General features: G+C 30.9%; 2 protein-coding genes and 1 long non-coding RNA gene across 6 annotated transcripts; 1 reads left to right on the top strand and 2 right to left on the bottom strand.

The window, feature by feature from the left end:
• Positions 1–2,224: 2,224 nt before the first annotated feature.
• Positions 2,225–2,944, bottom strand: LOC125419665 (uncharacterized). Its single transcript, XR_007238543.2, has 2 exons — positions 2,681–2,944; positions 2,225–2,479 (listed from the first exon to the last, which is right to left on the bottom strand). It is a non-coding gene; the product is annotated as an uncharacterized LOC125419665 (long non-coding RNA).
• Positions 2,945–7,658: 4,714 nt separating this feature from the next.
• Positions 7,659–14,310, top strand: LOC107432960 (protein REVEILLE 3). Of its 3 annotated transcripts, none has more exons than XM_016044186.4 (8): positions 7,659–8,199; positions 8,754–8,811; positions 9,638–9,761; positions 9,842–10,015; positions 10,136–10,261; positions 10,817–10,926; positions 11,087–11,146; positions 12,191–14,310. In XM_016044186.4, exons 1-8 carry the CDS (start codon positions 7,886–7,888, stop codon positions 12,296–12,298), a joined length of 1,074 nt encoding a protein of 357 aa, XP_015899672.3. In that variant the 5' UTR covers positions 7,659–7,885; the 3' UTR covers positions 12,299–14,310. The 3 variants fall into 3 exon arrangements, with proteins under 3 accessions (XP_015899672.3, XP_015899674.3, XP_015899673.3); XM_016044188.4 differs by having other exon boundaries at positions 10,139–10,261; XM_016044187.4 differs by having other exon boundaries at positions 9,638–9,758.
• Positions 13,971–22,670, bottom strand: LOC107432961 (uncharacterized). Of its 2 annotated transcripts, XM_025066686.3 has the most exons (11): positions 21,617–22,670; positions 21,414–21,512; positions 21,018–21,220; positions 19,252–19,445; positions 19,004–19,112; positions 18,555–18,868; positions 17,564–17,962; positions 17,037–17,118; positions 16,451–16,935; positions 15,310–16,339; positions 13,971–14,551 (listed from the first exon to the last, which is right to left on the bottom strand). In XM_025066686.3, the coding sequence occupies exons 1-11, from the start codon at positions 21,682–21,684 to the stop codon at positions 14,391–14,393; spliced, it is 3,144 nt and encodes a 1,047-aa protein (XP_024922454.3). In that variant the 5' UTR covers positions 21,685–22,670; the 3' UTR covers positions 13,971–14,390. The 2 variants fall into 2 exon arrangements, with proteins under 2 accessions (XP_024922454.3, XP_015899677.3); XM_016044191.4 differs by having other exon boundaries at positions 15,310–16,935; positions 21,617–22,669.
• Between the last annotated feature and the right edge of the window lie 4,596 nt (positions 22,671–27,266).

Raw genomic sequence — 27,266 nt, forward strand, 5'->3', positions numbered from 1 at the left:
AGATCCATATGATTTGGGATCTGACTAAATCATAATCAAACAACAGAGGGAATCTCTGACAGTACAAAGTTACTTTCAGATATTCAAAATCAGACAAATCACAAAATCAGACAGATCACGAGACTTTACTGTTCAATCACTATTCATGAACAGTAAAAGGAGCCGAAAGCAGATTACTATTCAATCAATCACCAACAGAACACTGTTCAATCAACTATTCACAAGACCTCCTTTGCCTATTTAAAGGAGCCTCATTTTCATTTGTAAATCAAGTTTTTTAAAGTTTTTGTAGAAGTTTAGAGAGAGTTTAGAGAGTTTCTGGCAGATTTCTCCTCTTTCCTCAATCTTCTTCTCTAACAAACTTTGTAATCAAACTAGTGTGAGTGCTTGTAACACTTTGGTTCTTCGAATCAAGTAAGCATTCATTCATATCATTTATTTGTTTTATCTATTATTTTTGTTTTCATATATATATTGCTTGGCTGGTTATACCGCCTTCAATATTATTATTTCGTTTTTAATTATTTATTATTTTATATTGCTCGGCTGGCTTTGCCGCCTCTATTTCTATCTTTTATTTTGTCATTTTCATTTCCTTCCGCTTCCATATTCATACTTTGTCTCTTCCATATCTGTTCTTCATCCATATAACGCATCTTCCCCCCTATCTCCGTTTTGGTATCAGAGCCATAAGTGTTCCGATCTATATGCTATCTTCTTCTTTTAGCACCCGTAGGATGTGTTATACTTATATAATTGTTCACTGTTCAATCAACTTTTCCCGACAGAGCACTGTTCAATCACTGTTCAATCAACTGTTCATCAACAGGAATCGAGTATGGTTATTTGAATGTGCCATTTGTTAAGTGTGGGTTGGGGATATAAAGTTTGATTAGAGGATGCAGATTGAATTTTTAATTCTTTTATTTCTTTTTTGATTGATTTATATTCAGATTGTAGATCTTGAATGGTTATTAAATTTTGGTTTTGTTTTTTGTTAGGTTTTGAAAGAGGTGATTCTGGATGTTCTTGTGATGTTTTGTCTAAAGTATTTAGACTAGGATGATTAAGGGGTGGTTTAATACAAGAAGAAGATGTAAGTTTACCGGGGAGTGAACTGAACACAACTGTTGAGTTATCGGTTTCTTTTGGTAATGTATTTATGTAATTTAAAGTATAATAATCTTCGAGAAAATTGAAAAATAGTATATTAGTTTTAAGGTCGAGCATTGTCTCTTTCCAACCAGATAAAATATGAGCTTTTTGTTCTTTAGTGTGTGATTGTTGGTATTCTAGTAATTGAGTTGTATGTTTTTCTAATTTAAATTCTTGATTTAAATATTTCCAGTTTGGTTTAAATGGTATGTTTTTGTTGATTAGGTGGCAGATTTCGTCTTGATTAAGTAATGTATATTTAAAATTTTTGTTATAATTATTACTAGATGAACCTAAAGATATATTAGATCTAATAGACTTACTAAAGACAGACGCACTACAAAAGGGACTACAGGAAGGATAACTAATATGTTCTTCATTAATTATGTCTGGTATTTGATTTCCACTAAGTGATGACCTAGAGCTAGTACTTAATCTAGAACTAGTAGAAGAATTAGTTCTGAATAATCTATCCATTTTCAAATTTTAATTTTTAAAACTCTATTAATTCAAAATTACTATTGCCATTTGATTGCTCTCTTCCCTTGACCTCTCAGACCGCTCCTCTCATGCCTCACCTGGGACTTATTATTCAGACACGGACCCTTTACTGTTCAGCTAGGGACGAACACGAATGACAACAATAAAGTTGTTGTAATCAATTTATATATATGTATATTCGGAAATTCTATGGTGAAAATAGTCCGTATGAGAACTGCAATATTAGTGATGATATTTTATGGTATTAATAACGGTTTTTTTAAAAATCATCACCAATATTATAAAAAACTGTCACCAATACTGTAGTGCACATGAGAACCGTCCGTACCATAAACGGACTGTATGTATATCCAAGATTTAATTTTAGAATGGACTTTTATAATAATTTTTAAATGTACATCATCAGTTAATTTATTAATTGAAAAGTGAAAAATGCTGCAAAAAATAACTACTCTAAATCGTAGATTTTTCAATTGTTGTACATTACAAAACGTTATTTCATATAAAGAATATCCATGGAATAAATATAATTTTATAGTAAAATATTTAGTTGTATAAAATCAACAGCTAAATTAAATTAAGTTTCTCAATTTATTATAATAATAAACTCTAATTAAATTTTCCAAATTAGCCAATAATATTAAGAGAAATGCTGGATCCACTGCAGAAAATACTTTGTTTAAATTCCCATAATGCCCTTAATAGCTACGGTATCACGTTCCTTCAGTTATCCCCCTACAATCGTAGACTCACTTTTCCCTTTCATTTCACATATCTTCATCTTCCATCTTCACCTGCTTTTTCATTGGTTGATGAGATTTTTCTATGGAAATACAAGAAACCAACTGAAAGTCAGTAGAGCATGTATGAGTTTCTACTGAAAAGGACACAAATCAGACGTGAAATTTTAAGAATTCACTTTCTTTTCTTTCCATAGATTTTCTCGGCAACCAAACGAACCCTTAAGAGGGAGGGAGGGAGAGAGGAAGAGAGAGAGAGAGAGAGAGAGAGAAAGAGAGATTACAGGAAGATTAGGGATGTAATCAGATAGGTGAGGAACATCTTAAAGAACTTAGCGAGGACCGACAACGATGTTAAGCACGGAATTGATAGAAATTCCCATGCTAGCCTTGGAAAGATGAAGTAGCGTCTGTGATTGGAAATTAGATTAGGGAAAGGAGTTCGTATGATCGAAGCAGAGAAAACTGGGACTGGTAATTGTAGCAGAGCCTGAAACGGTGGACGGGCAGGGCGAGGAAGAAAAAATAAATAAATATATAAATAAGGATATTTTGGTCATTTAAAATTGTATAGGACTGTACAGAGTTTATTTTACATTGCTAAAAGAACTTCTCTAATATTAAATCTGTTAATGCAATTTACCAATCAACATAAAGGATTCCACCTCAAAGTTATATTTTAATAGAAAACTAATTATAATTTATTGATTTTTTTTTTTTTTAAATCCATAAAAAACTTTTTTTTCCCCTCAAAAGAAAAAAAATAAGAAAGATATAAAGTACTTTTTAATACTTTTTAATTTTTAATTTTGTATATAAATACTTTTTAATTTTCATCTCTCTATCTTTCTCTTCTTTCTTTCTTTGATATTTTATTTTTTATTTTATTTTTATGAAATATAATTTTTTTAAGGAAAATACTAATATATATACATATATATATATTATATTGTTTATATTTTTTAATTTTAGTTTCCCACCCTAGCCCTATCCCTATCCCTACGGTGGCTATGTCTTGTACACAAAACCAATGTCATAAAACAGGCAATAAGAATTCTTTCAAAATTTCAAAATGGTTTATTACCACCTTGGAAACTAAATTTCAACATGGTTTATACCCCACTTTGGAAACCAATGTTTTATAATAGATGACGAGAAAAATGGTTTATTAGCCAAATACATATTTTTTATAAATTTTATAATGTGATTAAATGGCCATATTTATTGTATATAGTTTTCCAAAGTATTTATGTAAGTTATATAACAATATTTTTTATTGGAAAAATTTTTAAAAATCACATCTCATGATCTTATGGAACTTCAAACCCATAAAAGAAAGACTTCTACAAGTTCCATAAAAGATTGAACAAAGATCCTCTTCAAAAGATCTCAATTTGAGTTAGCCAAATTATGACATATCAATAAAATTGATTTCAACGGTTAAATTTGTACCATGTTATCATTCTTAAATAGAAAATATTTTTATTGGTCGTTAATTTCCTTTTGTAGCTTATAGTTTAAAATAAAATAAAATAATTAAATATAACTATACAAAATTAAATTTCTAACTGATTACATTTTTTAAGAAGTGATAAATACTAAAAGAATTAAAAAATAATAATAATTTTTTAAGTTTTACCAAGATATACTTATATAGTATATATAAAATATACATAATGTATTCCATAGCTCAACTTTAGTTTTTCTTTTTAACCCTTGGATCGGGCTAAGATTATATTTATTAATTATTAATTTGAAGAATTTATTTTTCCAAAACATTGTTTTAATATGTCGCTAAAGTCATATTTCATCACTTTTTGAATTTTAAATATAAACCTTTGACATAATTCAATAATTAATAAAATGAAGATTTAATGCTAAAACATTAAGTCGTTTTGATGATGTTAGCTCACTTTTCCATGTATTATATAAATATTGAAATCTTAACGATTAATTATGCATACTTTGCTTTTAAGTTAAGATTATTTTTATATCTCCATTTATTTAATCCTTAATATTACTTAAACATGACAATTAAAAAAAATATCATATACATATATATATATGAGAGGAGGCTATGATGTCGTCTGTCTGCATGCAGATTTGTATCAAAACCAATGTTTTTTTTCTTTTAAGAAGCATCGATTTTGGTGCGAATCCGCTTTCGGACGAACTGCATCGTAATCTTTCTCTAAGTATTGCAATTTGTCATCAATGGTGACGATAACTAGTTTATGTAACAAATTTTAATTTGAAAATTTAATCATATTATTTTCTATACTAAAATCTTAAAAATAAATACTTTAGTGGTTGCTATTTAAATTGTTATATGGCATGTGGATCTCATTTATGATCATTTGTCTGCAATGACAAATAACATTTTTCTATATTATTTTGGTCATATTTTAGTTTTTTTTCCCCCCTTTCTAGACAATCAATTAGGAATTTTATTTTGATTAATTATATTTGATTTTTTATTCTATTTTTAATTTTAAATTATAAAAAAAAATTAAAACTAATCAATGACTAATAAAAATATTTTTTATTTAACAATTATGATATGGTCCAAATTTAGCCATCGAATTCAATTTCGTTAGCAGGTCATAATTTGGCTAAACTAATTTAAAATCCACCATTTCTAAGGAAATTGAGAGGATTCTTATCATAAAATATTGCTATTCATACATTATAAATTTTATATACACATCACTTTTTTATTACATTTTGCTTATAACTCTTTTAACATAATAATAATAAAAAATTATCTAGGTCTTGTTTGGTAAGATTAATTTTTTAATTACATTTTTTTTATCTAATTGTGTATAATTTGCTTAATTATGATAGTTATAGTGTGTTAAATATTTTAAATAACTAAAAACTTGAAGGAAAAAAATTTGAAGTTATGTTCAATCTTGTATTTATGTTTATTTTTTCTTTTTCATTATTAACTTTATAATTAACTTATACGTCCAACAAACTTAATTACCATTAACACTTAAAATAAGTAAATTACAAACAATTAGGTAAATAAAAATTAAAACAACAAAAATTAAAAACCCAACATGTTACCAAACTATACCCTAGTTTTTTTTTTTTTTTTTTTCTAATAGAGTTCCAATTTCCAACATATTAAAAAATTGTCCCCAAGGACCAAGACAACTTGAGACAAATTAATTACTTTTCAAGATAAGGTGGATTTTAATGTTATATGAAAGCACTTACCTCATTTTTGTTAGATTTACATTATGGTTGGATTAATGGAATATAGAAGTATAAGAAGAAAATGATTTAAATCCCTTCTTTGTATAGTTAAAATAACGTGAAAAGGAAAGGAAATGGAATGAATTAATTCTTTTATTTTAATCAATTTTGTTTTCTTTTCAAAAATTACAGAAAACGGATGGAAAAGAAAAAAAGTTTTAATAACTACCCTTATTATTATTGGATGAAAATATTTATTACCTTTCATATCTTTTTTTTTTCTATTTACTAATCATCCAAACATCAATTATTTTTAAATTTTAAATTTTAATTTTTTTATCCTAAAATTTTAAAAATAAATCTTTTAATAATAACCTTTTAATTATCATTCGATATATAAGTTCTATTGCTGATCATTTACCAATAATATCAAATAATAGTTTTCTATTAACTTCTATATATTTGTTGTCGTTTAAGTCATAATATAAAAATAAAAAACATGGTCTTGAAATAAAAATATGTTAATAAATTATTTGAAAAAACTATAAATATTTTACCAAGTTAATTGAAATTTTGGGATATTTATTTTGCTCTCTATTTCTAAACAAATTCTGTATTTTTAATTATTTCAATGGAGATTTTTTTTCAAATTTTTTTTTTTAATTTTGATATAAGCAAAAACTAAAGGATGATAACAAAACAAACGAACAACAAAGCTTATTGTCGAACTTCAAACAAAATAATCTTCAACTCAAAAATAAATAAAAAATAATATTTATTTATTTTTTCTGGTAGTGTATTTATAATTTTAGTGAATTTTACATTTTTCACAAAACAAGTCTTATATTATCAAATTTAAATTTTAGACTTCACATTTAGTAGATGGTTTTCAAAATAAAATTCATGATAAATATTTTCTCTTATAATTTCTAAACTTAATTGTAATTTTTTTTTTGTTAAAAAAAATTTAATTGTATTTTGTATTGACACCAATGCACCTTTAATGGTATATCTTTGACACTTTTTATCCTATTTTTTTAATGGTATCTTGCACTTTGAACTTCACTTTTTTTTTTATTTTTTTATTTTTTAAGTTGCACCCTCTTTCTTTTGTCTATTAATTTTTTTAATAGATTCATCACATGGCTGACATATGAGACAAAAATGAAAGTGCAGAATGTAATTTTATATAATTTAGAGTGCAAAATGGAAAAAAAAAATCAAATTAAAATTAATAAAAATTTATTCAAATTTTATAAAAATAAAATAGATATTATTTAAAATGTTATATTTGAAAATTTTGCATTTTGTTATCTAAACTATAAAAATTATACAATGCATTCTCATTTATTACCCATATGCTAGCAATGTGAAAAATCTACTAAAAAATTAACAGAAAAGAAAAAAAAAAGATGCAATAGTAAAAGAAAAAATAAAATTTGAAATATAAAATGTAAAAAAAAATAAAAAATTAAAGATGCAAAATGCCAATATATATAATTTAAAATGTATTGGTGTCAATATTTTTAAAATTAACAAATTTCATAATAAAACCTCCACGTCATCAATACCAGTTAACCTCGTTATCTTTTAAACCTTACCAAAATCAAACTTAAAATAGAATTTTATTGTCAAAAAAAAAAAATCAAAATGGAGTCTCAATTAAAAAAAAAAAAAATTTGAAAAATGACGAGCTCAATTTTAAATTGAGGGTAAAACAGAGAATAGCTAAATTAGTTATTTTATTTTATTTTTGACCAACAATGATAGTGTTTGGAATCGGATTGGTTTCCGAGGAAAAATTAAAAATTAAAAAATAAAAAATAAAATAAAACCGAAGAAATCGATGGTAAATTATTAAATCGTCTAAAATCCCACACACAACCGCCACTCGCCTAACACCTAAGATAGGCATCATAAGTCATAACCAAACCTAACTAAAATCCGCCACGTGTACGGTCGGTCTCAGTGAATCAAGGACAATTTCGTCCTTTCAAAAAAATTCTCTCTCTCTCTCTCTCTCTACAATAAAATATATAACACAATTAAGGAAGTGTGTTGCATTTTCTAGACCACATCTCCAACTGAACTTTGTCTGGCTTCTCCAAAACAAAAACGCCCACCACACTCCTAAACACCCCAAGAAAAACAAAACAGAAAACAGTTTCTGAAAACACGAAAAACACTTTCTTTTATTTATTTATTTATTTTTTGTTTCGTCATTGTTGTTGTTTTTTTTTTTTTTTTTTTTTTTGGGGGTTTGTGTGGAATTATTAGGTTAGAGCTTTATGGTGTCCGTGAATCCCAACCCAGCTCAGGGTTTTTACTTCTTCGATCCAATGAATACGGCCTTGCCGGGACTTGATTCTCTGCCGGCGACGGCGACTGCTACGACGGCTCCGGCGACAACTGTGACTGCTACCGCTACTGCTACTACTACTACTACTACTGCGCCTGCTTGTACTGCTTCGACGGCGACTAATTCTACGACTTCGTTGGCTGACGATTCCAATAAGAAGATTCGGAAACCGTATACGATTACTAAGTCGAGGGAGAGCTGGACTGAGCAAGAGCATGACAAGTTTCTCGAAGCTCTCCAACTGTGAGTTTTTCAATTCCTCCTCCTTTTTTCGTGTCGATTTGTTGTGTTTTTAGAGTTGGTTTTGTGTGGATTAGTTGATGGTCTGTTTGGTTGCTGGTAAAATTGAAAAAATGATTGTAAACTTTCTTCTTCTTTTTTTTTTTAATTTTAATTGACTGAAGATTTTGAATTGTTTATTTTTCTTCTTTTTTCTCTAATTTTCTATCAAACAGAGAGTGGTAATAGGGTTTATGAATGGTTTTGTTAATTGGTTAAATAGGTTATTTAGAATTGAAGAATTATAAGTCAAATTCAATTTAGACAAGTATTTTCTTGTATTTTGAGCTAAATTTTGGCTGTGGACGTAGAAATGAGCAAGTCCATTTGGGGTTTTGATTTTCCATATAGAGATATGGGCTTTTGTATTGTGAAATATATGTTATTTTGTTCTGTACAGAATGCGATATAAAAGAGTATGCACCCTATTTGAGAAAGCCTTTTGATTTTTAGTTCTTATTTGTTATGTATACTGATCATTATTTTTTTCCCCCCTTTTTGGTTACTTTATGCATTAGATTCGATCGTGACTGGAAGAAAATTGAAGCATTTGTTGGCTCAAAGACAGTTATTCAGGTATTTTCATATCATAGGTGAATTTATCTTGTATCCGATTGATAGCAAACCGCTTAATGATGATAGGATTATTATTATTATTATTATTATTATATTATAATACGCTGAAATATTGTAAATTTGTAACTTCCATTAGTAAGCCCTGGTGCTCTGCTGAGAAGATAATTTTTATACTCGAATTTGTTTATTCATGTTTAAACTTAAACAAAGTTTATACAGTTCCATTATAAAAGTATCTGACTTGGGTCGGTGTCATGATGGAAAATCCCATCTATGTTTCTTTGAGTCTTAAGTGCTATGAAGCTTGTTCAACTACAGTTGGGTGGCCTTGGAGTAAACTAAGATAGCTTTGAACGTTATGCAAGAACTGCTTGTCAATTATGGTAGTTAGAGCACTTTTTGTTGATGAAACTAGGTCATGATTCCAGCTTTGCTTCTTTTTTCTTTGCCTTGCTGGTATCAACTGAGAAGCAGAGTGAATAGGATGGCAGACCTTTCTTTGTTTATGGAAATTATTACTAGTTCAAAAAATGGATGTCTTGGAATCATGTTTAATCATCCATCACGTAAATTATATTACAAAGATTATTGAATTTTGGGTCTGGTGTTTAAATTTTATGTCTTGTTTAATCAAACTAAAAAGATGTGAAAATAACAAGATAGGTAATAAAACATTTACTCTATGCATGGAGCCATCTTTTACAAAAATTCTACCTCAGTTGTAGAACTACTTTTGATTTCTTCTTCTACATTCTGTTGCACTGCCTGTGTACTGCATTTTTTTTTTTTTTTTTTCATTACTTAATCTAAGGAATGTCTTTGACAGATCCGTAGCCATGCACAGAAGTATTTTTTGAAAGTTCAGAAAAATGGGACCAGTGAACATGTACCTCCCCCTCGGCCAAAGAGGAAAGCAGCTCATCCATACCCCCAAAAAGCCCCTAAAGGTGGTTAGTATAGTTGATCATCTTTCTTGTTTATGCCTTTTTTGGTTTGGAGAACCCATTGCTCATTGGGTTTTGTCTGGCAGCTCCTATTGTTGCTCACATTAATGGACCATTTCAATCTTCTGCTGCTTTGCTTGAGCCTGGATATGTGTACCAGCCAGATTCATCATCTGTTCTTAACAATCCTGTTCCCACTGCTACATTATCTTGGAGTTATGGTTCCTTGCCACTGGTCAATGTCTCACAAGTGATCAAAGGTTTAAGCTTTTCCAACTCAGTCTTTATGAACTTAAACTCAATACTTGTCCAGTTTTCCTGCATTTTAGAATTTTGCTTGCAACATTTTCTGAGAATTTTCTATATTATGTGGTTTTCAGAAGATGGTAGATTATCTGGACCAACTATGGCAAATAACTGTCACAGTAGTAGTAATGAAAGCACTCCGAGGACTTGGCCTACCAGCAAAACAATTGATCTTGGTGATCCAAACAAGGCAATGAGAGGTTGGAATTGCAAATTTTATGTGAATAATATAAATGCCTAAAAAAGTTTGCTGGAAAAGAATTATGGAATAACTTAATAGTAGTTCCTTAAACAGGATAAAATTTGAGCCCATCTTTTGTTTGTAACTTGGGGCTTGGAATTTGATTGACTTATATGCATTAAGTTATTCGAATTTCCTCTGATTCTCGCAAATTTCTCGGTCTGCTTCAAATGTTGGCTGCAAAAAATTTATTTTATTACCTTTCTACCAAACATTCTATCATCCTTTTAAGTTAACCACATATATCTCTATAAATTTGTTGTTGATGCCATCTTTTATCCTAGTGAAAAGTGGCAATAATGTGTGTGTTTGTTGCAGCTTTATGTCATCCTGATGACGTTTACTAATCAACATGTGTTTATAAAGCTTGTTATATGCCAAATACATATTTTGTATAGTATATGTATATCTATATACCGTTCTATATTCTCTTCATATTTTGCTACATTGTTTATAATTTTTTATGATATATTTGTACTTCCTGTGGTCGTAATCCAAGCTTCTACATGAACAGTTATGCCAGATTTTGCTCAAGTGTATAGCTTCATTGGCAGCGTCTTCGACCCTAATGCAACTGGTCACTTGCAGAGGCTGAAAGAAATGGATCCAATAAATTTGGAAACTGTATGTTAAAGTTAATTTCTGTATTCTTTTTTTCTGGCAATTTTTGTTTACAGTAAAGGTGACAAATCCCAATGCATAGAGTCAAGTTCTGTCTGGTGTTTTTCTAATTTCTAAGGAAACTGTTGTTTCACTGAATGATTTTTATATGGATCTTTCACAGGCACTGCTGTTAATGCAGAATCTCGCAACTAATTTAACAAGTCCCCAGTTCGAGGATCATGTAAGCTGTTTTCCTTAACCCTACTCTGTCCATAAACAGATATTGGTTTGTACGGCAATGTGCCATTAGTGTACCACTCTTCTTGCTCCTTTCATTTGAATAGCATAATTCTAAGGAGTCAAATAGGTTTCTCCTGTAAAGATAGATGCAATTAGGTATTTTCCATTTTTCCTTTTCCCTTATTTTGGTGCGAATGTTTTCTTACCAGTTTAGCATATTACACCTTTTGGCCAGTTGATAAATTAATTGGAGCTGTTGAAATGTAATATGCTATGAAATCACTGTGTGTGATCTGCTAACCCCTTAGTGTTTTGCATGGCTGCCAACTGGAACCATATGATATCTTCAAATGATGTTGCACTGCATTGTAAGAACCTTGGATATTTGCCCAAGTTGTATTCTTTTTTTAGTTGAAACATAGCGTGATAGATAGTTTGCACTTCATCATTAACTACTAAATTGATACCTAGATAGTTGTTTTCAGCTTCTAAACTAGGTTGCAGCAAACTATAGCATGTACATGTGCCGTAGTTGACTAGTTATAAACTGATGTTGGAAGTTCGGAGCATGAAAATTACATTTCTTTCTTCATGTTTTCTTCTTTTTTCAATCGCAAGCTGGAAGCTGGTTAAAATTGATGGTTCTTGTGGTGGTTAATGGATCCGTTTGATGTGAACTTACCAGTTTGTTCCTTCCTCCTGAATTACAAGTATTACTATTATTGTACCTACCTACATGCTTAATGACACTCGTTATAATGTCTGTTGCACTAGAAAACTTATGCTTCTAAGTCGGTCATTCATATACTGATTGCAAATGGTTCTCTAGACACGGAAATAGAGTTTTGATTTTCGCTAAACAGAGATAGTTCCCGTTCTTCTTAGCAAAATTCTTTTATCTTTCTTACGTGCCCATTCCATACAAATTGTACATTGTTTTGCATTCTTTGCATGTTGATTTCCCTTTCCTAGCTGGATCTAGTATGGCAGTTTAAGTTGTCTTACATTATGATTATACTCTCTCATTGGTTATATATTGATTCAGAGGAGGTTGCTGTCTTTATACGATGCTGTTCCCGAAAAGGCTAAATCCGGCAGTCCTTTCAGCTTCCCTTTCAACAGTAATTCAGAGAATGCTATCTTATCTGCTTAAGAGATGGAAATGTTAAAGCAACCTTTGAACCCAAGTTTCCACTGCCAGGTAAAGGGGAGAGGAGGCTGTGAGATGATTCAGTCGACTAACTGTAATAGCATTGGGACTCTCGGTAATCTGTATATATGTATAATATATATGATCTTAAATGGCCTAGGGTATTTCACTGTTATTGTAGTTTGTAAGAATACCAATGTCATTTTTGTGTCAGCTGTGTATACCGTGTACGACCTTTGTTTTGAGTATATAGGGTAGTATAGGTCAACTTCAAGGTTTGTTGCAGAGGCTGTCATGTATAGAGGTTTTGAGTATATTGTCACTGAGCGTTGACTGTAAATGGTGGTGAGATTTGTATTTTTCCTTCTTCTTTTTTTCTTGTATTTATATAGGGGATTGTTACTTTTTGCGAGTTGCTTTGGTTCAAATGATGTGAGCGAATGCATGTATGTGCATCGTCCGATAATTTGGGATGATTTATCTTATTTCCTTACATATTGGCTTTTAAAAATATTTCAACTAAAACTCTATTGGCTTTTAAAAATATTTCAACTAGAACTCTAATACCTTTTAAAAATATTAATTTGTACCCGCTGCGAGGAGTGAATTATGAAAAAATTGATGTTAAACTGGGTGTGAATGTAATAGCGGGGGGCTCGATGAAGAGGGGTTTTTTTTTTTTTTTTTTTAATTCTATTTTATTTATTTATTTTTCTTAGTAATTAATGGGAAATTGAAATTAAAGGAATCCAATTGAGTTTAGACTAAACTTTGAGAGAGGTGGAGACGAATGGAATGAACACCCTTTCGGATTTTGGGGTACTATATTCAGTTCATCCATCCTTTTCTTTAATTTGGCGAAGGTGGTTTTTAAATTAATGGAGCTCAATGGACCTTAAGTCTGACAAGGTGGTTTTTAAATCAATTCGGGGGCCTATCAAAGAACGAGAAAGACCACGATGTAAAAATTTTAGTGACAATGGACCTAAAGTGCTACATCATACTCAAAAGACTGACAAACTTGGCCTCGAATCCTTTGATGTTGTCCTCTTTTGTCTCATTGTCCAATGTTTATATGTTTCTGGCCCTATCCTTAAGAGCCATGGGCAGCTGGTTCTCCCGACTTTTGCCTGTTTGAGCTCATAGCCTCATTCAAGGAGGTCCATTTTCAGCTTGGCCATCCATCATGCATTAGGGGACGAAAGCAAAACCTCTCAGAGCCTGAAGGCTGAATTACATTGTCAGCAAAACTTCATCTAAATAATGTACAACTTGATCAACGCCCATTGCATATTTCAACATTTACAAAGTTCTCTTCAAAAAAGTCGTATCAAAATTGCATTAGGAACAAACCAAGGGCATAACAACATTCTCAAATACCTATACCAGTCCAAAGCCAAAACTACTCCTTAGCTATGGGACAAAACAAGGTCATTCACACTACAAAAAGATAGAACAAGAAAATATGCGAGACATATCTGTGTCCTGATTATAGTGCGTGTTTTTTTCTTTTTTAATCTTTTTTAATCTAAAAATGAGAATTCATATTACCATTTAGAAACACGAGATCTAAGAAGATTCCCTTATCAACCTCTCTACAAATTTTTCTACTCTTAACTTGTGAGAAATGCTTGTACCTCTTCTTCTGTCCCTCCAAAACATCAAAAAGACAAAATGAACTTAATTTCTGAATTTTATTTCATATATTAACTTTCATGCCTTGATACACCACCAACTCCAAAGGATACAGAATGCAATTTTTCAACCACCTTAATAGATTTTCAAACAAACTTTCTCTACACCTACAGCTAGTCAACCAAGCTGCTGCTTTTTTTTTTTTTTTTTTGGGGAATAAGAAAAAGAAAAAGTTAATAATAGATCCAAGAAAAGCGCCAATAGCAAGAAAAATCCGTTAATTACACAAGCCCCATCCGACCCCATTTGAAATAAACGGCATTAAACCCATTCCTCAACCAACCAAAAACAACCGAAAAAAAAAAAAAAAAAAAGGAAAAGAGCATTTCCCAAGCAAGGAGTTACAGATTTGAAGAGAGACCATTAATACACTGCCATATACACTAAATCATAATCCCCTTTATCTATACCCAAAACCCATATCGAGCTCATGTCCAAACATCCCCTGACTATGGCCACCAGGAGCAAAAGGGTGAATCTGTTTTGGGTTTGCCCTGAGTTCCATCTCAAGAAGCCTTTGGAATGCCTCTGGATGACTGCTTCCACCACCAACATCGTGAGCTGAAAGTTCAATAAGAAAGAAAAATTATTGACCACATGAAATTCTAACATGATGCATATTAATAATGTCAACAGTAAGCAATGTTCCGCTACAGGCACCCAAGTTCTAGATTACAATGAGACAAACCCAGCAATTGCATCATTAAGAAAAGTAACTCAGTCAAAGATACTTCTCATTTTATTTTTTTTTGCTCTGAAGTCAGAGATACTTCTCATGCTACATTGTATCACATTTTCAAGACCTGACGCTAAAATTACCCCCTCCCCAATTTATCCAAAAATAAAAAATAAAAATGCAATTTTTGGGAACTTAAAACAAGAAAAATTTTTAAAGGCCTCAAGATAGTCTCATTTGACTTCAGATTAATTTCTACTTCCAAAGGAATAACTTTTAGTGCAACTATGGGTTATAGCAAAACCATGTGAAAAACAGCCTCAAAAAAAGTGAAAAAGTGAAGACGCAACCTAACAGCCATATACCACCTAAAATATGCTATCTAATGAGAAAAGAATGTTTTCATACAAGAAAGCATTTGGTTGCTATGAAAAAATCAAATTGGGATAGAAAGCAAGTAGGTTTGAAGTTAATTGAGAACGGAATCTTAAATATACTGGGCAGGTGGAAATGAGAGGAGAACAGAATGCACATCTATCAACTCCAAGCGATGTTATTCTCGAAATGCTCAATCAATTCATTTGTTATCAATCAAACAAAAGACTTTGAACCACATATTTCCTAAAATCAACTAGTGTATTACCTGGTGGAGGCATTCCAAGACTACCAAAGTTTGGCTGTCGGTGACCAAAAGGAACATTTGGCATTGGGTTCAGATCTTGTACAAAACCAGTAACCTGACTGTTGGGATGAGCAGGCAGATGTGCACCACGGCTCGGATGTGAAGGCAGTGGTGGACCCCTGGACAATCCTTGCAGCATGTGAGGTGGTGGAAAATTACCTTGCATGTGTATTTGCTGCAACATAGGATGATGAATGGGTTGATCAAACCCAGGTAGCCCTGTGCTGGGATGATGGAAAGGAGGACGTAGCATATCAGCAGGAATTTGATGATTTGGAGGATCATGATGGATGTTAGCTTCTGAAGCCAAAAACTTCATCTGGGAATTCATATTAACAGGATGAGAATCCATTGGATGGAACAAAGGCCCCATATTATTCAATCGAGGATGATGGAGCTGTGCAGAAGACGGTTGGACATTAAGATTCTGATAAGGAATATCTGACTCTCTCTTATCATAAGGACCACGAAAGAAAGGTGGTTCTTGACCTCCCCTTGCAGATCTTTCATCTTTAAAAGCAGAATTGAAAGCTGCTAACTTTTCAGCAATGTCAACTTGTGGGTTTGAGGAGGATGGCAGCTCTGTTTTAACAAAACTCCCAGAGGGCATAAAATTTTGATGGTTCGGAGGATTAGTGGCTGTAATCAAACTATCCTCCTCAGGAAGTGGAATATCAGCAGGCACATCAAAACCTCCAACTTTAGATCCTAAGTTGATTTGAATCTGTGATGTATTATTTAGTCTAGCTTGTGGATCATCAAAAGCTAACCATTGCTCATCGGTCCTGTCTCCTTTGGTTTGCTTCCTTTTATTTGCAATTAAAACATTGCCACCATGAATAGCGGTGCTAAATCCAATTTCATTGGTAGAAGGAACAAGACTTTCATCTTTCACAGGGAAAGGCAGTCCATGAGGCTCAGATACATCAACTCTTGCAGCCCCGGCCGGAGCCCTTTGGACAGAAACTGGAGCACCAACAGATTGCAATTCCTGCATAAATGCAGTGCCAAAAAGTGTTTCAAGTGTCAGAGTATTTGATGAATTAGAAACATTTTCACTATTAGCCTCTCTTAAATTTTGAAATGCAGCACTAGTATTAACTCCTTCAGTAGCATGTAGACTGTCCGCAGATGTGCCTAGATTGGTTGATGATTCCTTATCATTCAAGCTTGTTCCCTTCTGCAATAAGGAAAGGAGGTGCTGGGAAGCATGATTATCAATATTAGCTGTTCGCTGCTCAGTCTTTCCATCAGGATCAGACCAGCTTTGAACAGGTGGCTGCGAGCTTGAACCATTTGCATCAATTCCCAAAAGAATTGACTGTTCAAGGTCTTCGCATGTAAGCACTGCAGAAACCGTCTCGCCTTTATTGGTTTTGTTCAACTGCTCAGATGTATCTATGGTAGTAGACATCATATTAGACGTCATTACTTGGTCAACAGGTTCAGAGGTTTGAAAGGGAAGATTAGGTGAAATTTTCTCATTTTTACTTCCAGAAACTAGGGATCCACCTTTTTCACCACCACCAATCAATGAAAGCAAGTCATTAGACCTGCCAGATGAATGATCATTGCTGTGTTTCTTTTCTGCAGTTAAATAGATAAAACAATTAACACATATTTAGCAATTAAGCATAAACAATTGAAGTTCAAATGAAACTAACTCCCAAAAAGTGACAGTAGCTAACCTTCTTCAAGAAACAAATAAGCAAACTTGGAAGAATGAACAGTCTGAGGACTATGTGTCTCATCTGCTTTAGCATCTTGATCCTGAAATAGTGATAATAACAACAAATTCACACAAAGCTTAGATTTTTGCAATAACAACTTTTGTTAAACGAACACTAAAAAATCAAGTCAGTTCATGTATTAATTATACATAAAGATGATAGATCAGGATGTACTCTTAGAAAATCTTCAGTAACCTAATCCTCAAACGCTTTAATAAGAACTTTTCAAAACAAAAGTCATCCATGGGAGAAGTAACAATTGGGAAAGCAATAAAGGAGAAATAAATCAAAAAAATATTTACATAAGGAAAGATATTTAAAGCGACAATTATCGAGGCAATGGCAGCAAGAAAAACTCAGATTCCAAATTTTAAATAAATTATAAGGATCAGCAATTGATAATTATTTTCTAGAAACTCATTAATAAATAAAAATAAGAGAATAAAGGCTGTGAAAAATGAAAATATACTAGTAATCATAACTACCTCAAGGAGATTAGAAGAGCCACCATTTTTCAATGTTAAAGCACTGCCAAAAAGCTTGTCCAAGATCGAAGTAGAATGATCTGGATTAGACTCACCCAATAATGAATCCCCCATCACCTTCTCAACATTGAGCTCCATAGTTTCACTATTGTTTGAGGCTTCAAAGGCCTGTGACAGATTACTTTTCTTGTACAACTTGCCATCGATGTCCATTGTTGTATCTAGAACCCTCTCATTCTTGTTAATAGTTGAAGCATAGCTACTTGTATCTTCATGTTGCTGCTTGCTCAAACTCAGTTGTTGAGCTAATTGTTTCTCCACTTGGTTATTAGAATTCCCACTTGAAACAAGGTTGCTTTGGGCATGCAAGAAGTTATCCTCAATTTCAAGATTCCTAACCTAGAGAAAGGAGGCTAGGGTCAGCATTTTACTAATACTTACTTTCTCTGCGGTGTAAACAACACAAGCTACAATGGTTAAGCAGACAACAAAATAGACACAATTTTCCATTAGTAAACACCAAATACAAACAACCATCAATTCTTCTTCACAAGAGATCATTCTTAACAATATCATTTTCATTTTAAATCATGCACAAGGTAAACTTTCTAATTTCTTATGACTGACGATGATCTCTGAAATTTCCATCCAGGTTAGTATATTAGGAGATGCAAAACACATTATATCACGTCATACAAACAAAACTGTCCCCCAGCCCCCGCTGACTTTCAAATATCATAGAGATGTGCAATTTCTTGTCCATAATACTCCTATTCATTTAAGAGCTAATGTGAAAGAAACCATAATTATAGGTTAAATATTTAAAGGAAACATGAACAAATTCATCATCAACTGTACATATAATTACTGTATAATATTAAGATCCTGAAGCTACCACCTCAAAAACCAAGCTTTAAAAAAAAAGAGTGCAGGGCAGCAATCACTATCCAACCAGCAGATGCATAATAATTGATAACACAACAATAGTTACCTCTGTTGCATCAGGATGATTTACAGATTTTGCTCCAACATTTCTATCCAAAACTGTGCTGGTAAAACCAGGGGGTACAAGTGGTCTAGAAGCAAGAGTTTGTGGGGGGACTGAGGAACTTTTGGAATCATTATCTGAAGCAGATGGTATAACAGAATCATTAGATTTGTTGCTTCTGTTCAAAAGTTTCTCCTCATCTTTGGAACCATCCATCAATGTAGTAATGTCAAAATCACTGCCACTTTTGTCTAGACCTAACTTCTTCTTTTCTTGAAATGATTTATGCTGTTCCTTCCTCATCAATTCAAAAGAAGCTGGGAGGAAAGACACAAAATGTCACCATTTAACAAGAAAACACTACTAACCCAACTAAAGAAGTACATAACATTGTGAAAACAGCACAAAAATAATAAGCAGCATCATCAAACATTCTGAAGAAAAGGGGCTACCTCTTCTCTTTCTTTCCTCTTCTGCTCTATCTTCACTTGTACACTCAGAAGAACCAAATGTTTCATCATTATAGGAGTCATTAGTCTCCCTTCGTGAGTGAGGTACTGCCTGAAAATTATAGAATAAAAAAATAATGCACTTTCAAGCGAAGTTTATTCAATTGGCTTCAAACAATAATTCTTTCCCGCTATACTTTTTCTTCAAAATAGACATAATCATACTGCAGCTTTTAAAATACAAATCTAACCTTATATGGGCGAGGAGGATGATATGGTCCATTGCTTCTATTAAGCTGGTAATGCTCATTAGGTCGAATCTTTGGTGCTGAAACTCCTGCAGCAAACCCAGATGGTCTAGGAAAGGAACCACTACCAAGAAGTCCATCATGCTCAGGAACCTGCCAAGAACGTCGAGATTGATTGCTATTGCGCCTTCCAGAATCTGCATAATTATGAAGAATTCAACAGACATCACAACAAAAATTATACAGATGAATTTTCTTAGAGAATAGTCTAGCAGGAGCTCGGCACCATAATGTTAAGAGGTGGAATGACATTACCGCAGAATTGAACATTAAGTGGCAAACATGCAAACAACACGTAGTACAAGACAATCCTTTCTCAACCAGAATAAAATTTATATATAGACAACTAAAAAGGGATGGGTCACCTTAAGGCACCATTCACCAATACTACCAATCAAGGTATCACATAAGTGCTAACATAGGGCATCCAAGTCTCCAACATTATTTGGTAGCTCTCAAAAGAAAAAAGATCCAGTCTATCAAACAACTTTTTAAATTGTGATTAAAGTAGACTTAATACTGACCCCAAGTCAGATAAGAATTAAACTTGATTTACATGCTTTATTAGTTATTACACCAATTGCAGATGATCAACCCTTCATTCTCCTCACAATTAAGATATAGCTATCAACTTGTTTCCAGAAATATTTCATGTTTTTCAAGGCTGTTCAGAACAACTTTTGACATCACCAGCTACAATTTCTTAGATCCTCATAATTTACCTGTCCTCAAAGGTAAAATAATATGTCCACTTACAAAAATTCAATTAATTGGATGAAAGAGGTTATTCCCCAAGCTAGAGGTTCAAACTATCAGATAAATAACTAAAATTTTAAATTACATAAATATATTGAAGAGGCACCCAGTATTAGAGTGGTAGCTGGACTGTAGGAGAACATTAAGCTTATACGCTATCAAAGGCTCCAGAATCTGAATCTTAAAACAAGGTATATCACTAGGCAAATTAGTCGCTGCAGGCCTGGTTATATTAGTTACTGAACTGTGAACTTCACAAGAGCTCTATGTGACAGCGCATTAAATACATTAATGGATAGTCTAAATACCCTTAAGGCACATAAGATGGGAGCATATGCAATATTCAAACTCAATCCTGGTTAGTGAACTATTAAGAAGCAAAAAAAACATTATTGGGTCTCAACAAAAGATTTTTCCTTTTTGCTTTCGAAAAGATAAAAGAAAGTGCCTTATGGGAAGTCTTAAAATAATGACTTCTACGCTAACTACAACTTTGACCCTAATGTAAATTTAGTCCTTAAAAATATCTTATTTATTTAATTTTTGGAATCTTCTCAACCTTGAACTTTGATTAATGTGATCACTAGGTCCTTAAGTTAAATAAGTATAGCTAAATTTTAAGTTTTAGCATTGAGCAAAACGTAGTTAAAAGAAGTTAACATGCAAACTAACAACTTATACATCGAACTACATTTAGTCATAAGACAGTTCTGTTTCAATCTTGTCAAATTTGAACAAAAATAGCAAATAAAGGGCCCAATTGATACATTTATCAATGTTCAGCACCAACTTAACATTGGAAAAGTTTTGAAGGAATTTTGTAACTTTCCCAAAATAAAATTTACTACATCCATGAAAATATATCGATTGCATTACACGTCCCGACTGCCCAACTGCATGAAGCATTTCGTACGTTTGGGAAAAGGGGGAAAAGGCAGGGAGTGAAACCTTACCTGAATCCCATTCAGACTGTGAGTCACTGTCTTTATCGCTCCGTCCAGAAGAACGACTTTCCCATCTTCCATGGACTCCGCGAGAAAAACTAAGTAAATCACCTCTAGTAGGTGGGGATGACCCATATTCGCTACGTCTGAAACTATTTAATGATAAACCGCTAGAAATTCTCGGTCGCTCTTGGGAAGCATCCTCAAGTTCACTGTCAAAACACAACTACCCCACATTAAGACCTGGGTACAAAATAAAAACAAATAAAACAGAACAAAAACCATGAAAACACAAAGTAGTGCCAAAATATTACATCCTATACCTATTACTTCATTAAAAATAACAATAATAATAATGAAAAGCTACAAATTACAAAGGTTGGATCGTCTTAAGAAAGATCCTACCTTAAAATTGAGCGATCAAGCCCACTTGGTAACTTTTTGCATACATCTAAATTGCTTAAGGATAATAGAAAATCTCTGGTGTACGATTTCGTTACTTTCCTGGAACAATAGAAAAATATGGTCATGGTTCAACGATAAAGAAAAAACAAGAACAACCGAAATATTATAAAATAAAAGACATAAACCAAAAGCAGCCGTATTACTTTCGTGCTTCCTTGTTCATTTCAGAAGGCTGATCCGAAGAGTACTGGGTTGAACTCTCTAAGCTCATTCTGCGAATTCTGAGTACAACCAAAAATCAAACTACAGTTTTTTTTTTTAAATTTTTTTCTTGGGCAGCAAAAATTTCCAAACAGAGTTTGATTAAAAGCTAATCGTCAACGATTCAATAAAAGACGAGCTTGCCCTCGATGGCAAAAAAACTACCATTCATCAAAACAATAGCTCGAGCTAAAAACTAGCATCTTAATCGAAGCAAACTCTTCCTGCCTCTTGCAAAAGCCTGAATCCCTACTATTCTGTTCCTAAACCAGTAAAAGCAATTTGGTAAATGAACCCAGAGAATTCAGTGCAAGCAAATCAGTAACCCACAAGCTCTTCCATTACCAAGTACCCACAAGCCCAAAACAAATTTCACCATCCCACCAAAAATCCAAAAAAAAAATAAAAATAAAAAAAGTCAGACCCACTAACCTCTAAACCCTAATATAATGAAATTCCATTTCCAGATGCAGTTCAACCTACAAATTACACCCAAATCCACCCGAGCTTCCGAGAACCACCTAATTTTTTTCCCCTAGTTAGAAATTTTTTTCCCAATCTGAACTCCAAATACCATATATACACAGAATCAACCCCTCAAAAAAGCTCGAATGTTTCGCATACATCATGAAGTTATCGTCGAATTCCGGTAAAAATTTAGCTCCTGAATAAGCATCCAGTGGGAATGAAGAAAAGAAAAAAAAAATCTCTAGGGTTTTCTTGTTTTCCTCTTCTGGTTTTTCCTCAAAGAGCTCCAAAAAAAAAAAAAAAACTAGGATTTTCTTACAGACGAACTATCTGGATCCAAAATGACGAAAAACCGAGAGACAAAATCACAGAAAAAAAATTTTGAGGACTTCGATCTCTGGCTAATTATCCGTCCTATTGATTACACAGAGACAGAGAGAGAGAGAGAGAGAGCGCGTTTCAGTGACAAACAGAGAGAGAGGAGAGAGAAAATGGCTAAAGGATCTCTCCGGCTGTTTCCGAAATGACGATCTTAACCTTCAACCAAAACAAAAAAATTTAAATTAAATATAAGAATACAAACATATTAATTTACATTCTACGCGCTGTTCCTTTACGTGAAAGGTACGCTCTATTTTCGCGGACCTGGATTTGCGGGAAATGTGTAAGAATTGAGCTAAATGACGGTTGTTGAGTGGTTTCCACGACATATGGTAGCGCGTAAGAGAGAAGATTTGTTAAAAAAAATTTCTGTTAGGATAAATATGAAATAAATAGAATATGGTTTTGTGTAAGAAGTCCTAAAATTTCCCCTTTTCTTTTTTGTTTTTTTTTTTTTTTTGGGTTGGCTTATCAATTTCAATTTTTGCTTTTAGATTTCTCCAAGTAGGGTATCTAATATGAAAGTTGTTTATTTTTGGGTTTTATTTTTAATTGTATTTTTCCCAGAAGTTTATTTTGAGGAGTTAGGGTTGTTACTGAAAATGCTCATATATAGCCACGTTTTGTTTGTATTACTATCCAAATATAACATAATAATTTTGATTTGCATAATTTTTTAAAAGTTTTGGTAATGGGATATGTGCATTGGAATTCGTTATCATTGTATTATATTCAATTCCATTTAGGGTTATTAGTTATATTAGTTAAGAACAACTATGTTCATATTTGCATTTTTTAATTTGAACTTTTTTTAATAGTAATTTTGTATTCAAAATTATAATTTTTTGGTGCATTGTTGGTCCTTAAATTAAATTACTAATTAATTTTAAAAGCTTAAATTATTAATATGTAAGTTTTTTATAAATATCAAGGTACACCATTTTAGCATAAATGTCAATTCTTTAAATAGATATTTTGGTCTTTATAAATATTAATTTTTAAAATGGATAACAATATAAATATAGTGCAACATAAATATGGAATTTTAGAATTTTAAACTTCAATACCATATTAAAATATCATTAGTTTAAAAAATTTAAACTGTTAGGATGTGGATTTATAATTATTATAAAGTTATGTTTAATATGTAATATATTTACCGCAAAAGAAAAATAACAAAATTGCAAAATTAAACAATTCCGTAATATTCCTACATATTGCATCCATTGCATTATATTCTTCAACGCTGCTAAAAAATATATGAAAAAATAATTTAAAGACCAAATGCGCCAAAAATTAAATTTTATAGACCAAAATATAAAAATAAAAATAAAAAGTTCAAAGGTCAAAATCCAACTAGAAATATCATATAAGTACTAACAAAAGCTAATAACTCTTTTATTTATTTTGAGAAATGATATTAAGGAATTGCCAAAAAAAAAGCACTTATTTTTTTTATATGAAGTAATTTTCCAATAATCATCTATTATTCTAAAGTAATCAAAAATGTGATTTTCGTGACCAAAATTACAAAAAGTTATTTTACATTTATGAACAAAAAGATCAAAAAGATACTTTTAATCTTTTCAAAATTAGTCTTACACATTTTAAAATCACTTTCAAGTGGATAAATGCTTTTTTTACAATTATCAAATAGGTGATTTTCTATTAAATAAAGTATTAAAAAAAACTCTTTTAAAATTTTATCGTCAAACAGTATAAAAAGTATTTTATATTATGAAAAGTGATTTTAGGTATTTCAAAAACACTTCACGATGTGCATATTGAACATGTTTTTTGTTTTTATTTTCTTATGTTATCAACTTAATACATTAGTGAGTAAACACAATTATTTAATAAATATAAATATATTAAATATATAGAAATTATCTTTTAAATATTTTTAAAAGTTGAGATTTATAGATAAATTTAAATTTATATAAGCCATGATAGGGTTTATTTTGTCATTTTAATATTTTAATATTTCACTGTACATTTATAAACTAATAATTCTAAGATTTCGTTTGAGAAGTGTCAAAAATAAGTAAAAAATTGATTTTCAAAATTTAATTTTCTGAAATTTAATTTTTTAAGATTTTATTTTTCTGTTTGTATGTTTGATGAATAATAAAAAAGTTGAAACTTGTGATTAATTAAATTTAATATTATATAATAAAATAAGGATAAATATGTATTTAAAAAAATTAAAAATATTTGCTCTATAATTTTCAAAATGAAATCTTTATAGGTATGAATAACTTTTTCAAATATTTTTCTACATTTGTGGAAATCTAATTTCCTGAACCCATACTTTTCCACCTTACAATAAATATCCAAATAAAAAAATTTTATTACTTTCTCAAATAAATTAAATTCCACTAACTTTACCATTACCTAAATATGCCATAAGTGGAAATTTCATCAGGGTATCCTCCAAGACTAGCATTATGTTTGAATTGAGGGAATAAAAGGGAAAGGAAAGAAAATAATTTAATTCCTTTGTTTGCATTGTTAAATGGGAGGAAAGGAAAGGATAATGAAAAAAAAATGAAGAACTAAATTATAAATGTTTTAACCATCTAACTTTCCATGTAAATTTGATAGAAAACAGATGAAGATGACAGTTCTAGTGATTGAATGCCTCTATCTATACTATAAGAATATGGATTCGAATAATAAGATAACAGACATTTGGGGATAATTTGTAATTTAAAAAAAATTTTGATAAAAAAAGGAGAAAAGGAAATAAATTTAAAATGAAACTTTTAAATATTCCAATATTATTATTCTTAATTAAAAACTAATTAATTGGGATATTTTATATTTAAAATAATCTTGTAAAAATACAAATTATATAAATTATTTTTTACTTTTCCTTTCCTTTCCATTCCATTAGTAATCATCTAAATAAATAATTATTATAAAGATATTTTATTTTCCTTTCTTTTCCTTTCCTTCCCTTATTAAATTTATATTTTCTTTTCATTTCCACCCTCCAAACCAAACATAGTGTAAACGTATATGTATTATGTCATAGTCATTAAACAATACTACATACAAAGATAAATATTAAATGGTCAATTTAAAAACAATCTTTTTATTTTATATTTTTCACATAGTATCTTTCTGTCTTTTAAAATTTCAATTTCTTCCCTTTCATTACAATATTATGATTCAATCACTAGCGATGTAGTAAAAGCTGATTGTGTGGAAATGTTTATAAATTTATTTTTACTTACGCCTGGTTTGTCAATGTTTATATTTTTGATTTATTGTTTTTCTAGAGATGAAGCATGCCATAAACAATAAATTATTAATATGAAGTGTTGTTTATTTATTTATTTATTATTATTATTATTATTGTTATTTTAAGTTTGTAGCTATTTGTGAAGCTTAATTTTCATTTTAATCATAGGTCAATTGTACATAACTTAAGTAAAACATTTTAAGGAAAAACTTAAAACATAAAACATAAACTTACCGTATGAGGGGTTAATTAAATGATATGTTCAGCAAAAATTTTGAATAATAATAAATTATATTCTTTTGACGAAATTTATCAACATAAATTTAAAAAAAAAAAAAAAAACCCTTTGACTGTTGTTGATGTTTGATCATTGAAATAAAAGGTTAAAAAAATCATAAAAGTTTGCTTGTTTGTTTCCTACCTCTAAATATAAAAGTTGTTTCTTTAGTTGCGCTGTCCATGTATAATAAATTGATTGTCCTGATAAGACTGAAAATGGTTTGAGTAGAGTTGCAAGGCTGCCTAATCTCTTGAATTTCTTTATCCCTAGACCGTTATATTTGGTATTTTACTCTTACTCTTGTACCTTTCTTATTAAGGTAACTGTTGCATTTCCCTTGAATTGAATATGCTTTAATATTTTTGTCTTTAAACCTTTTTTTCTAGCATTATGATATATGAAGTTGAATTCAATTCCACTTGAAAATAATTTTTAAAATGTTAAAATCTAATCAGTTTAAAGATCATTTATGACAGTAAAATTCTAGTTTTAAAAACTAATGTGCCAAAAATTCAAATTCAGGATTAAATGCCAAAACATGTTTAGTTCATGAGAAAAATGCATCAATTTCCATCTTATTATATATAGACCACATCTTGTTAATGAATCTTTACTTAATTTTATTTCATCTTAGGGGTAATTACATTATGCGTGTCCTTTAAATTAAATGCTTCATTATGTACCATATCCAAACTACAAAACCTTTCATATTGCACATTTAACTTTTATTTTTCTTACCAAGTTAGTTTAATTAAGCAAATTTTTAAAAATAATTTTAGCAAAATTAATCATAAAAATCGTCCCAAAAAATGTAATTTCTCAGAGTTTATAAGAAAATAGTTTTCAAACGAGTTGTGCATATATAATATTATCAAATTTATTTGTTAAAATGCATAATTGTATTTAGTGGGAAAAAAAAAATCATATTTTACCGGTTCCGCAAGGGATAATTTCATATGGGGAGCAAAGCAAAGTACCAAATACAATATAGTTTAAGGGATAAACTATATATTTAGCCCTTTAATTTCTTTAAATATGGTAACAGTTACTATAGTATACACCAAATATGCCATAGATTGTATTATATTCTTGTTAGCCTTTTAAGTTTATCATAATTTTCTTGCTTTTTTTTATAAAGTTTATGATAATTTAAATTGCAAAAATATAAGTTTATAATAATAACTAAGATGCCAACAATTGATATAAGGTCTTATAA

Source organism: Ziziphus jujuba, chromosome 11 (genome assembly GCF_031755915.1).
Source record: "Ziziphus jujuba cultivar Dongzao chromosome 11, ASM3175591v1".
NCBI lineage: Eukaryota > Viridiplantae > Streptophyta > Magnoliopsida > Rosales > Rhamnaceae > Ziziphus > Ziziphus jujuba.